Source organism: Panthera onca, chromosome B3 (genome assembly GCF_046562875.1).
Source record: "Panthera onca isolate mPanOnc1 chromosome B3, mPanOnc1 haplotype 2, whole genome shotgun sequence".
Taxonomy (NCBI): Eukaryota; Metazoa; Chordata; class Mammalia; order Carnivora; family Felidae; genus Panthera; species Panthera onca.
The window spans coordinates 37,663,131-37,677,288 of record NC_138344.1 but is presented as its reverse complement, the minus strand read 5'-3'; the positions used below and the strand labels follow the sequence as shown (position 1 = coordinate 37,677,288).

Here is a 14,158-nt window from a genome sequence, read left to right as displayed (position 1 = left end):
CAAGTAAGACATTTGCCTTGGATGGTAACTCCCAGCTCATTGCTATACTCCCTGTAGTTAAAAGATATGTTAAATATTGGTAACTATGAAAACTTTCTAGCTTTATGCAGCTTCTGACTCCATAACTTTAGGAAATACGAGGTTACTGGGTTTTTTTGAATATTGTTTAGATTTCCAGTCATGAAGATTTGAGAAGCCAGTTGAGTAATGAGGCACATGTTTAGGTAATAGGTAAGATTGACACCTGTCTCTGATTCCTTAGCCACTTTCTTATTAAGTGAAATTTGTGAATGTACTGGGTTCTTACGTGGAAATACTCTGAAGTGTTGTCTTAGGAAGTATTAATGTTCCCTCAAGGATCAGGCATCAAATGTATGTGACTTTTGTTTTGTTCAAAAAGTTAATTTCCATTTTATGGAGAAAAGATTTGGAGTCCTAATTTTAATGTATTTTAGAAAAATAAAAATTCTTTATTAAGGTTTAGATATATTTTCTAGGAGAGTAACATAATAAATTTGAATGTACTAAAAATATACACAATTAAAACAATTGATACGCTTTGTAATTATTACCCACATCTTCTTATTAAACAGTTTTATTTCTTGTTGTCAGAAACAGAGGAGAAATACATGTACATCTGAGGGAGGAGGAAAAAAAATCAAATTCATCCTTCCCAAACAATCAATCAAAATTGACAGTCCCTCAACATACAACATGGAGGGCACCCATAGCTTTCAGAGGGAAGCAGCCTATAAAATGGGCAGGACGCTTTTGTATTTCTAACATTTGATGAAGAAGCATCTGCTGAATTGGAAGAGTACTAACCTGTACATCCTGGTGGTGTCGGGAAATTAATATTTTTCCTGGCACTGCTCTATCGTTAGACTTAAATATTAGAAGATGTCAAGATTTGCAAAAAATGCAGTAAAATTAGTGATATCCTTGTATTTTAACAAATTTGACTAATTATTGCTGTGCAAACTGGTATTCAAACTTGAATATTCCATTTTAGAGTCTCTGAACATCTTTCTGGCATTAAAAGACCCTTCTCCAACCTCCCACCATCCCCCCTCAAAGAAAAAACCCTGGCTATTTTCAAAGTAGTTTAAGTGATAGCAGATATACAATGTAATGGAGTTGAGGAAAGATTGCAGAAATTTGAATTATGAAAGGAATCTAATCATTTTAGCTCAGTTAACTTGATTTTTATATGTTTTAAGCAGAAATTGGAATTTATATGAGGTGGTGTCAGAAAGCTCTTTGCATTTATAAATGCTCACTCCTGCAAGTTAAAAACCTTGGTTCATAATTCCCACTTTGGGTCTTGGGAGCCACTTTTCAATCATTTCTCTCTGCTAATTTTGGTGTCACCCTCATTTCTTTTTAAACGATTCATTTTGAGCAAATTTGTAAATGGCCCTGATGTGTTCTACAATTTAGTCAATTACTGTTTCAGCCTGCAAGCCTCCTGGGGAACGGAACATACATGGCCTGAAGGTACGAATTTCAATAATTGTTTCAGTAAAGTTAGATGGATTTGTAATGCTGTGTTCCACTTATTGAAATGTCAAATAAAACTGCACTTTCTCAAGCTCTGACAAGCGATCCTTTTTTTTTTTTTTTTTTTTTTTTTTTCCAAAGGGGATGCGGAGGGGGATTCATCTGTAGTATTTTCTCAATATGTGTACATATTTGGATAGAAGGCTTTTTGGGGGCCACATTTTTTTGTTTTATTATTATTTTGAATCATTTTGTGGATCCGTTTCTTCAGGATGATTCTGAGCACTGGTGTCCACAAAGATTTATTTGCGTGAAAATACAGAGTTCATTTCAGTGATTAATTAAGCACCTAAGCATATTGCACACAGAATACCCTCCTCTTCTTTTGACATATTTATGCTAGAAACATATATTTATTTGATGTCTTTTCATTGTTCTTTGTCTTTTGAATTCTGGATTTCTGCTTACAGCTTCACATTTGAAAGAAAAGCTGGCTATTGTATTAGATTCAAGCATTTTATAATTAATTATTTGGACCTCGTTTTTCAGTGAATAGGAAACGTTCTGCAGTGTTCTGTTTGGTTTTAGAGCTGGAAGGGTATGAAAACGTGAGGTTCACTACTAACCTCGGGATGTATTCTTCATGTTCTTTTTTGAACATATTGTTTTGTATATGAAACAAAACAAAACAGTGAATTGAATTCAGTTCTGGAGAGTGAATTGCAATTTTCCCATTTATCTCTCCTTTATTTCAACACCATTTAGGTATTTGAATAACAACAGGAAAAGTATATTATGTAACATACGGGTTGTACCGTTCTGTAACCTATATACCGAGTAGACTCCAACCGTGGGTCTGTCTAGCAACAAGCTAATTAACCTTCATAGTGAAATGAGAAATTTGTGGCAAATTATAGGTTAATTGGAACTGTGTCCTCGGAACACAAGACTGATCGAGATTCTTTCTTTCCTTGTAGGTGAATACCCGGGCTGGACCCTCTCAACACGGCAGCCCAGCTGTCCCGGATTCACTTCCAAGCAATAGGTAAGAGCAAGCAAGTGAAGTGTGCCCATGAGCATGCTTATCTACAGAGCTGGGGGTGGGGATGAGGCTTGTGGGATGACACCTCTCTTCTATAAGACCATACGAATGTGTATGTGGCTAAGAAGAAATTTGACCAGTTGGGTAACTGTAGCTACGTGTTGACTGCAGAGAAAGGACCTCACCGAGGAAGATGGAATGAGGCATTTTAAACTAATAATTTTGGTCTGTGGAATGGTGTGCCTTCAGTCTTCAAATTTCACAGAGAATTCAGTAGTGCCTTTCACTTCAGTGCCTTCCGTGCCTTGACGATCTGGTTGGGTAAATTGTGTAACACTTACCATTTTTTTCTTGATTGTCTGTCTTTTGGCACCATTGTTGTCCACTGACCTCTTCACCAGAAAGAGGCAGGAGAGAGCGAAGTGATGGAACTTAAACTGACCAGCCATGTTGCTCTTCTTGTATCTTTGGTCATACAGAACATTGAAGCTATTGCAGAAGGAAGATAATTTTCACTCATTCATGCTAACAGCACCCTACACTGCTGTGGGGATACCAAAGACTTGAGTGTCTTTTCAGAGTGTTGCTTCCGATCATCACGGTCCTCAAGTGGAAGGAGCAACCTGCTCAAGCTGATAGAGTTCTAGGTCATTTGGGTTATACCCTCAGTTATTCAGCGAGTGCACCTCACATTACTGTACTTGAGGATGATGCTGTGGAGGCGATTTCTCTGGGTGTACCTGTTCACGCTGGTGACTGGAAAGCCGGCATTGAGCCAGAAGACCCTTCCACTCTGTCCCAGGCTTTTCTAAGTGTAGAGCTGTCACCAGTATCGCACAGCTATTTATTGGCTGAGGTATAGTTTAGGTTTCTCCTCTTCCTTCTGTCCGCCTCCTTAACCCAGAGTCCTGGTTCTTTTGCCAGAGGGCTTTAACTGTAGGTAATTTAAAGTCTCTCCTTCTGACTCTCTTTTTACCCTCCTGTCTCCTCCTCAGAAGTCGCTTCCTTGATTGCTTTATTATGGTGTCAGTGTATCTACTTACCAGCTTTCCTGCTGTGAGCACACTACTTTTAAAGTGTGTTTTCTTCTTAAACAATTCATTCTGTCTTAAAATGCACTCAACCACGTTATCCACTAGCGGATCCTCTGTCTTGTGGTCACAAGGGGTAGGTCTTTAGTTCTCATTCTAGGGCTTGGCCCTGCCAGGCGATACCTGCAGCTTAGTGGAGGCCCGGGGCTGAGGGTCACTTGTTATGCTCAGGTCAAAGAAGGCTGGGCATTTAATTTTACCACTATTTCCAGAAAAGTTGTTGTTCAGACAGACCCACCATGAGCCTTGAGGAAAAACAAGGACTTTCTCTGGTGTTTTGGGTTCCATTTATTTCATCATGGTATAAAAAGCAAGACAGAGTTGAAAAAAAAAATGGGAAGGCATAGAAGGGGCAGGATAACTTTTCAAGTTCTCTGAGATTTGGCTCTAACAATAGGAGTAAATTAGCTTGGTTTTTAAAGAACTACAGTGTATATTCACAGAGTATCATAAAATTTTCACATTGGACAGAATTTTGGAGACTATCTGATTTAGTAGTTCTCAGCCTTTTGTTGTAGTATCTTTCCTTAGGGATGTGACAGCCTCCTACCTAGTGATGGTGGTCTCCTCCAGCAGTGACTTCTGTTATGGGAGGAATGCAGTTTGAAAGAGACCTGCTATAGATTCTAATATGCCACCCTGCATTGGCCATGTTCTGTGTCCCACGTTGACAACTAATCAAAAGTATTTATTGAGTGTCACCTGTTGAGTAGGTATTGTCCTATGCACGAGAAGTACAATGTAGTCCTTATCCTCTAGAGCTTGCTATCTAATGGACATACAGGGGGAAAAAAAAACCCAAACAAATACAGACAATCACACTTTATAATTAGTGTTATGAAGGAAGCAGGCAGGTTTTGGAGAGAGAGAGCACTGGGCAGGAATGTGTTTAGATTTAGACAGCATGTTCAGGGAAGACTCTCCGGAGGAGAGTGACATTCTGAGAGGCCTGGAGGATGGGAAGGGCCTAGCCACATCAAGAGCCAGCAAAGGGCATTTCACAGGGAGGGGAGAGCGTCTGTGGAAGGCCTGTTCGGTGTGTTCATAAGTAGGCCAGTCTGGCTGGAGCCCAGGGAGGGGTACTGATTGGGCGAGTGTGGAGAGAGGGGAGAAGAACATTGGAGTGATCAGAGAGAAGGGGACAGGATGGGCCACGTCGGCAGGGCCCTCTGTTTTAGTTTTCGTTTTTGTATTATCATTGGTGAGCATCAGATGTCCGGCTCTGTTTATAAAAGACCCTCTGCCTGTGCTGTGGAGAATGAGTCAGAGGAGCACCAATCTAATCCAGCTCTGTTTCGATGCTTGACTCCCCAGCCCTTGCCAAATGGTCATCCAGGCACTTCCTGAATATCCCTCGCAGCGTGAATGCATTTTATTGGCCATGGCAGCCCCTTCCATTTTCACGTAGCTCTGTCTTAGAACATTCTTTGTCATGAGCCAAGATGGGTCTCCCTTTAGCACCCACTTGTAAAGATTTTGTTTGGCCCTCAGAGCAGGGCTGTTCCCTCTTCTAGGTAGCTCTTCCCATCGTCTTCCCTCCAAACACACTACTTGTAGGTTTCCTGTCTCAGCAAATTCTCCCACACCCACCCAGTGGCTAACTTGCTGGTCATCTTTCACTGCCTCCTGGGCCTCCCTCAGAGCCACATCTAGTCAGTCCCTATACCTGTAGGCCTGCCTTCTGTCATGCTGGAGTCTGTCCATTGGCCAATACCCCCGTTGCTGCCAAGGCAGTTTGGGCTCTGTAGATCATGGCCACAGCCACAGTCTTGCCATGTGCAGCCCCTCCTCCATGCTGCAGCCACAGTGATCTTGCCAACATGCATTCTGAGCCCATCATTCCCCCTTTAGGGCTGACTGCTGCTCCTTAAAACCTTCAGGACAGTGTGTAACCTTGGCTACAGGTGAGCAATGGGCCCTCACATTTAAGTTCCCTGCCCACTTGACCCCTTCCTGCTTGACATTCCAGCTTTGCTGAGGAATGCATGGAGCCCTCAGTGGATCATGTTTTCTCTCACTCCTGGCCCTTCCTGCTTTCCTCCTCTTTTCCTCCCCTTCTTCACCTTCAGTCTGGCCAACCTTGGCCGATTTGAAGAACAGAGCTTTACCTTCTTCTGGAAACCACCCCTGGTGATTGCACACCTCGTAGTCAACACCAGGTACCCACTCTATAATTTCCCCAATCCCCTGGTGCTTGCTTTTACTGTGGCAGTTAGCACATTGTCTTACGGTCGCTTCTGTCCCCCAGCAAATTCTGTACTCTTGGAGAGCAGTGACTACAGCATATTCATTATTGAATTCCCAATTCCCAGTGTGATGCTTGGCACATAGGAGATGGTCAACAATGCTTGAATGAATGAGTGGATGAACAGATTTATATTCCCTCTAAGTCTTGTCTCTGAATTGAATTCTCCCAACTCATTCAGCCTCTCTGATACCTTATTTCTAGTCTCCTCACCCATTTCTTCTTCTTTAGATATCTCAGTGTCCCTCTTAAAGTGTCATACCAAGGTTGCAATAACATCACATTTAAATTTTAAGATGTTTTGAAAAGTGATTTTTGGATAATCTAAGTCACCGTGACTATACAGATAAACAAAATACTGAGTAAACTGAGGCACAAAGAAATTTCCAGAAATTTTTTTTTTATTTTTTTATTGAGACCAAGTTGGTAGTCAGACATTGGCATAATGGACGAAATCAGCATTCTCCTCTATTACTTTCAAAGCATGAAGTGGTCTTTGCCTTAGGTGGGTGACTGTTAAAATGACCTTACTAATCCACATGGTGTTCCTTGGCCATAATTACTGAATGCAGGTTCCACTGCCAAGTCAAGGCCTTTCCTAAATATCTTGGCTCCCTCCTTCTATAAAATTGGGATGCTTAAACTTTCATCTATCTACCTCCAGCGTTAGGAAGACTGATGAAGCTGTATTAAGGAATCACGTTTTGCTTCTTGGATGAAAGGTGCTTTGTAAATGCATTGAATCAAAATGTTATTATTTCAAGTTGTGTGACATAATGGAGTATCTGTGGAGAAACATTGCCTAGACATTGTTTTGTTATTTCTGTTTTTACAATAATTGTAACTGTTAAATTGGGAGTCATCTGTGGGAATACAAGGGGTCTAAGTGTTCCCCAGGGGAAAAAAAATGTGTGTGTGTGTGTGTGTGTGTGTTTGTGTGTGTGTGAGAGAGAGAGAGAGAGAGAGAGAGAGAGAGAGAATGAATGAGCAAGGCCTGAACCTTTGTTTCCTTTATAAATTATTCCCACAGGGCTATTGTGAGGATTAAATCAGGATAATGAGTAATGGCATTTAGCACCATGCCTGGCACATGGTAATCATGCAGTAAATGAGAGCTGCTATTAATATTTTCTTAACTGGATTGATTTTGGTAGTTTATTGTTTGATACATATTTCTGCCTTAGTCTCATTTTACAAAGTTCTTTTTTTTTTATTTTATTAAATTTTTTTTAACGTTTATTTCTGAGAGAGAGAGAACACGAGCAAGGGAGGGGCAGAGAGTGAGGGAGAGAGAGGGAATCCCAAGCAGACTCCAGGCTGTCAGCGCAGAGCCTGGCACGGGGCTCAGTCTCACGAAGTGTGAGACCATGACCTGAACCGCAACCAAGAGTCGGACGCTCAACTGACTGAGCCACCCAGGCGCCCTATCATTCTACAAAATTCTTAACTGCCACTTCAGTATATGAATTCTTAGACTTGGGAGGACATTATTAAAGGTTAGAATCCTTGGTTAAGGGCATGTTTTGTAAAATCTGGAGAAAGTAGGGACTGTTGCTCCATAGTCTGCATTTGACCATAGCAGAAGTTTAAGAAGTATTTAGAAAGAAGAGTAGTCATAACTTGAAAGAGCAAGTGTGGTCAGACATGAAGCCTGAGATCTTTATCAAGTATAACTTACTCAAGGTACCAAATGCATGTGTGTGTATGTGTGTCTGTGACTGCCATATAATAAATCACAACCAGAACCAAGGCCACCATTTATCAAATTCTTAGCACGTGCCACGTCCCTGGCTGGGTTCAAGGATGGGAAGGGAGTGGAAAAGAGGTGATCTAGATGTGGTCCATGTTCTCAGGGATCTCCCAGTCTTGGGGAATGTGTGGTGGAAAGAAAGGCATCTATACAGGTAACTAGCATGAGGGAAGAGAGTTAATTTGGTAGATGAATAGAGGGTTAGAATAGATAAAGAATAGAGTTACAAGGGGCCCCTGGGTGGCTCAGTCAGTTGGGCGTCTGACTTCGGCTCAAGTCATGATCTCACAGCTTGTGGGTTCTTTCGAGCCCTGCATTGGGCTCTGTGCTGACAGCTCGGAGCCTGGAGCCTGCTTTGGATTCTGTGTCTCCTTCTCTCTCTGCCCCTCCCCCGCTCATGCTCTGTCTCTGTCTCTGTCTCTGTCTCTCAAAAATAAATAAACGTTAAAAAAAATTAAAAAAAAAAAAAGAATAGAGTTAACAAGCTTTACATTTCCAATTAGAACATTGATGAGATGAGATGCTGTTTTGTACACCACTCTAACTGGGTGGGCATCTGTGGGCATAACTCATAATAAAGCTAGAAGGACTTCAGAGTGTTCCCTAGCCACTTTCCCTAAACTCATTCCTGTAAGTGTTTACAAGTCATATGTGTCCAGAGAAGAACATTTTCATGTTTCTTAAATAACTCTGAAAGATGAGTCTCCCACTTATAGAACAGAAAAGCAAAGAGAAAGCAGTTGAAATTTACTTAATATCTACAATGTGTGTGGGCTTTTTGTAATATTTAATTTTCTTGATTACTCTATAAAGTTGATATTTCCCCCATTTGACAGAAAGAGGAAATTGAGGTTCAGAGAGGATAAGTAACTGACTTGTGCCAGATGACACAACCAGTGAGCCCCAGAATTTGTTTGTTGCACATTTGCTTCCCAGCAAGCTGAATTGTACCTCTCAATGGTAGTAAAAGATCCGTACTTAAGCTATTTTATCTTTTGAAGTTCTGTTTTCTTGTGCATCGTTAAGTTCTTTGTATTTAGCAGATGCCAGAGCCCACATAAAATAGCCACTGAAAGGCTACCCAAAGGCAGCAGGACTAAATAGCCAGGAAAGGTCACTGAAGTAATCCGTAAGGTAATCTAGCTTCATTGGGATTGGAGGCTTCCGTCTTGCTTTAGGGGTTCAGGATTTTTATTAATACCTTTGCCATATGGCCAGTTACTTTTGTAAATGTTTGATGTAGGAAGAAGGATGCAAAGTGTGGAGTCCCTGTGTTCACCTAAAACAAAGACATATTGTAGTCTGGAATTTTGAACAGTGTTCAGAGGTGTCAGTGATCTTGCCATTAAAAATTATGTCTTCCTTTTTCAGCTTAAAGAAGTCTTCTGCTGAACTGAAAAAAATATTAGCCAATGGCCAGGTAGGTGTCATTACATATTAAGATTTTCACGTAGCAGTAACTTATTACTGTCCAGTTTTTGTATCCATATACTTAATAAACAGATAAAGAGCCTGTGAATGTCTTCTTGTCATAAATGAATTACAGTGGCTTAATTTGATTGGCAGAGCAATTTGTAGCACGTTTTTCAAACTGTGCTAATGGGTTTCACTCCCAGCAGATTGAAGTACCAGGCACCCACCCTGCTGCCATCTCAGTCTAAAAAAAGTTAATCAGTTCTGAACAAGTGTGTCAACCCATGGGTTGTTGAAATGGCCCAGCGTCCGGAGGTGGCTGCCACTTTCATTATCTTTGAGGAGAAGAGGAAAAACTGTTACTTTCTTACCTTGGCTCCTTCTTTTGTCCTGAAAGGAACGCTGGCTTTTTAGGGGAACACCGTAACAGCAGACCTTTGGCGTTTAAAATCCTGGGCCTGAGAAGCCCTTGGTTTGGTTGGCCTAGTGGACTGGCCATCTAAAGCTGCATGACCTAACCTAGCCAGTGAGGGACAAACAGGCCTGCAGGCCAGTCATTTCTCACTAATTTTGATTCCAGTAAATGGACACATCTGAAATAGTATAGTGCTTTTAAACATACACTGGCAAATTAAGCTACCTACAGGGTCCTCGATTCTTCAATAGCAACATAAATGCGTTTTAATGTTTGTTATAGAAGAAGCCCTTTGATAGCCTTGGAGGCAGGCGCCTGTCCATTGCGATCAAGCCTGCCTATTAGGCTCTATTGACTGAGACATCTGTGTCACTGCAAATAAAAGACTCTTATTGATTTTCTTAACTGCTGTTCACTTCCCGTCCATGTTTCGAAGGCTGAAATCTTAATTATCTCAGATGCTTATTCAGTGCCTTCACACGCTGACCTCTCCAAGCCTCATTGGCATTTCATGAATCAAGTACTTGTAGTGGAGCACGTCAAGAAGACAAAGCTGGGTCCTTGTGCTTGTCCTTTAATATCACCTGTAACTTTGTGGCCTAATAGATGGATGCTCATGCCTTAAAACAGTGACGGTATGATAGTGCTTCTGGAAGCCCTACTTATTTAGCACACAGTCCCTTGAATACAGTTAGAAAAAATAAGTTGATCCGGTTCTGACATCTGGTCGTCATCCAGAGTGTGGGAATTCTAGTCCTTAGATATTCTGTGTACAGCCAAGGAGAATCTGGTGTTGTCTCTGTAATCATCATGGTTTCAAAATTTTATATAGTGTTTATCTAGTACCTAAAAGTACTTTAAGCAGCCAGAGGTTTGTTTGGATTGAGATCTGCAAATGTGTCCCCCTAGTGCCCTGGATGTGTTCGGACCCAGTATGAAACAAAACCTGACTAAAAGCAGAAATCGCGAGCTTGGGATTTTTCCGTGTCTCTTAACACGCTTGCAGGTCTAGTTACTAATTGTAACTTATGTGTGAGTCACATGCGTTCTTCAGCTGGAAAATATATTTCAAAATTGACATAAATTAAGAAGCTTTAACTACATTTGTTCAACTCAGGCAATGGAAAATAACCTGTCATAGATTCCTCTTTCAAAGATGAAAAACAGTTTATTTCCACTGCAAAAAATAAGCATTCTGAAATGTTCCTAATGTTTTGACAACAAACCTAGTGCCATAAATATCTTAGTGGTTTCAGTTATGAGGTTCTCTGTGGTGGAAGACTGTCATAAGAATGATTTTTGACACTTAAAGATTGTTTATTGCCTTCCCTTGGGAATGTGTTAACCCCGCGTTAAACAGTTTGGCGTTTTCTTTCTTTTAAGGAACAGCCTTTATTTGCTTTCAGTCACAACGAACAAAACAGAAAAACCCACGTTTGGAAGTCCTCATAATACCTCCTCCTTGTGCTAATTTCTCAGTTCCTTGGTGCTATAGGGTAACTAAAGACTGAGAGAGATTGCATCGCAGTGAAGTAATGTGCCCAGTTGTGGCATCAATAAATTTCTGGGCTGAGCACTGACACCACTTGATATGGAAGATGTAAGTCACATTTAACGATACTTTAACACTTGAGCATAGTTTTTTATTTTAGTGGTTTATGCTCTCAAGCATTAATAATGATTTGCCTTTCCACTAGCCTCCACTTAGGTTTAATAAGGAATTCATATTAATCATTAAAAGAAAGGGACATGATTCTTCAAGATAATCAAATATTGACAGGTTAGAAATAGCTTTCTGCCTGGGTTCATTGATATAGGTTATGTGATATAAATATTTATTTCTTTTCTGTCACTCAGAGTAAATGCCACCAATTGATTCAGCATTGATATAGTGTCAACAGTTCATAAGAAACATTTGACTGGCTTGTGTTTTCCGACTAGTCTCTGCTCTATAAAGTGGGATTTACTAAATCTCTCCAATTGTCTGCTCATACAGTGTGACTGCTTTCTGAAACCATTATTGCTTCGATTTGTGAAGCAAAGGTCTAGTGATGGGTCTAGTTTCTGTCAGACCTTTACATATAAAATAAGGATTAATTGAGCATTTTTATTTTAATGATTTATAAGCGATAGGTGCTGATTCTTCTTAACACAGGCAGACAATAAACAAAGAATATTTTCTTTGCTGATCCATAATTGAATTCCATTTCATTTTCCCCATTAATTTCATTAATATTGTATTAAATCAAGCACTTTTTAAGAGTTTAACATTTAGTCTTTGGAATGGAGACATCGTTTTTCTTTTATCGTTTAATGACCGAGGATTCCTTTTTTTGCCAGCTTAAAAAAAGCCAGATTATAAGATTTTTTTTGGCATGTTTCATTGAGAGCTATAGATCAGTATCATTGCTGTGATTTCGTGATGTGTTTTTCCCACTTCCTTTTCAGTGCGGTATCATCTCTTTAACATTGGCCCTTGATGTGAAACTGATTAGAAATGGCCCAGTGGGTCAATTTAAAGTATTAAAAAAGTGTATAGTTACTCCAAGGATGAACAACTGTCACCTTTGCATCTCTAAAGTTGTTTCTCTTCTTTTCGTGTTTTAGCTTTTATAGGAGAAGGTGACCATATTTTCCTATTCCTGACAAATTAAGTATAGTTGTACTGAGAAGCCACAGATCTTAGAACTAATTCTGATCCTGCTGCATGTTTGGCTATTTTGAGAACTTCAGATGCCTTTAAGCATACTTATTGTGTTTAGAAAATAAAAAGGAGGGTAGCACTAGGTGGCTCAGTCAGTTAAGTGACTTCGGCTCAGGTCATGATCTCACGGTTTGTGGGTTTGAGTCCCGTGTTGGGCTCTGTGCTGACAGGTCAGAGCCTGGAGCCTGCCTCAGATTCTGTTATCTCCCTCTCTCTCTGCCCCTCCCCCACTCATGCTCTGTCTCTGTCTCTCTCTCTAAAAAATGAATAAACATTAAAAAAATATTTAGGGGTGCCTGGGTGGCTCAGTAGGTTAAGCATCTGACTTCAGCTCAGGTCATGATCTTGTGGTTCGTGAGTTCAAGCCCTGTGTTGGGCTTTGTGCTGACAGCTTGGGGCCTGGAGCCTGCTTTGGATTCTGTGTCTCCCTTTCTCTCTGCTCCTCCCCCGCTCATGCTCTGTCTCCCTCTCAAAAATAAATAAATATTAAAATTTTTTTTTTTTAAAAAGGAAGAAAAATAGGAATTCGACTATAAAATAAGCTTTAAAAGCTGTATAATCACCACTATATAAAACTCTTTAGATTCTTATGGTTCATCTTAGATCCTATGACAAGACGAAAACATAAATGAGACTGTATGGAAGTCCACACAGCATGACCCTCTCCTCTGTCTGCACAGACACAAAAGTCCATACTTCATGACACCATCCTCTGCCCACACAGGAACACCCTTGCCGCCCTGCAGGTTGTCCTGTCTGGTTCACGTTTCGTTCCAGCCCCTGACTCTTCTTCAGCAGGAGCAGAACCCAATGCCTGTCATTGTTCCCAGGTCATTTGCCCTCTTTCAGTTGACATGTAATTTTAACTCCAATGGCTTTTTCTTCCTCTAGTCTCACATATAGTATTCTGCCTTTTATTTGCTTTTTTTAGTCAAAGCAAGAAAACTGAGTTATATTTTAAAATAATTTAGTATCTCTATTGAATAAAATCTTTATTTCACTTCTTTTCTATATAGCTATGTGATCTGTAAAACATTTCTTTTCTTAGAAACAAATACCATAGCTAATGAAATTGCTTTTAACTTGTGGGTGCCCTTCTGTTGATTGTTTTCCTTCCTGTGGACCAGTGACCACTGATGGGAGAGGATGTCCCTCCATACTTAGCCAGGACATCAGCTGCTGACATATGGCATTGAGCAGAGAATACTGAAGGACCAAGTTCTAGCCTTGACTAGTTGCTATTGACTAGTTTTATGACCTAAGTGAATTGGGCTATGTGCTTGAAATGCTGCAAAATTCTGTGATTGTTTTTGATACTTGATTCCAACTGTAATATTTAAATATTGTACACTCTAGGCATATAAATCCCACTTTTGTATCAAAATGAACACTGTTCCTGTGCTTCAATTTGAAAAGTTCAATTAATATTCTTATCTAAGGAAAAAAGGCAAAAATGTTATTAGCTGTTAGTTGATCCTGTTCATGATTTTTTTCATAGTCAAGATCAATTAAAGTAACCTGTTTTTTTTTAAGTTTATTTTATTTTGAGAGACAGAGAGAGAGAGAGAGAGAAAAAATTCCAATCAGGCTCAATGCAGGGCTCGAACTCACAAACCATAAGATCATGACCTGAGCCCAAATCAAGAGCTGGATGCTTAACCGACTGAGCCACCCAAGTGCCCCGAAGTAATCCATTTTAATCAGAGATTTGAGATTTTCAAAAGGTTGTTTGTAATCAGTTAATGAGCTTGTCTCCAACAGTTTTCTTTTAAAACATTTTTTTTACATGAATAATAGTTGCATACTGTATAACAGTTAGAAAATCCAAATAAGCCAAAAGAAAAAGAATCTGATATTTTTTAAATATAAAAACCTATCAGTCAGCTCATAGGCCAGGCAAAGGTCTATAAAACTTTAAAACATTGTAGAAACACTTTACCTTTTTATGGAGACTGTCTTTTTAAGTGAGTTGGTTTTAGAACTTTTGCTTCAAAACCA

The 14,158-nt window shown here is 40.0% G+C and overlaps 1 protein-coding gene across 14 annotated transcripts in view; it reads left to right on the top strand.

Moving 5' to 3' along the window:
- Positions 1-14,158, top strand: part of MAP2K5 (mitogen-activated protein kinase kinase 5) — a 270,908-nt gene that overhangs the window by 41,941 nt on the left and 214,809 nt on the right. For all 14 annotated transcript variants that reach the window (XM_078448784.2, XM_078448783.2, XM_078448782.2 and 11 more), the window contains exons 5-7: positions 1,457-1,497; positions 2,478-2,545; positions 9,000-9,048. In XM_078448784.2, coding sequence (XP_078304910.1) covers positions 1,457-1,497; positions 2,478-2,545; positions 9,000-9,048 — 158 coding nt within the window. The remainder of the gene's footprint in view (positions 1-1,456; positions 1,498-2,477; positions 2,546-8,999; positions 9,049-14,158) is intronic.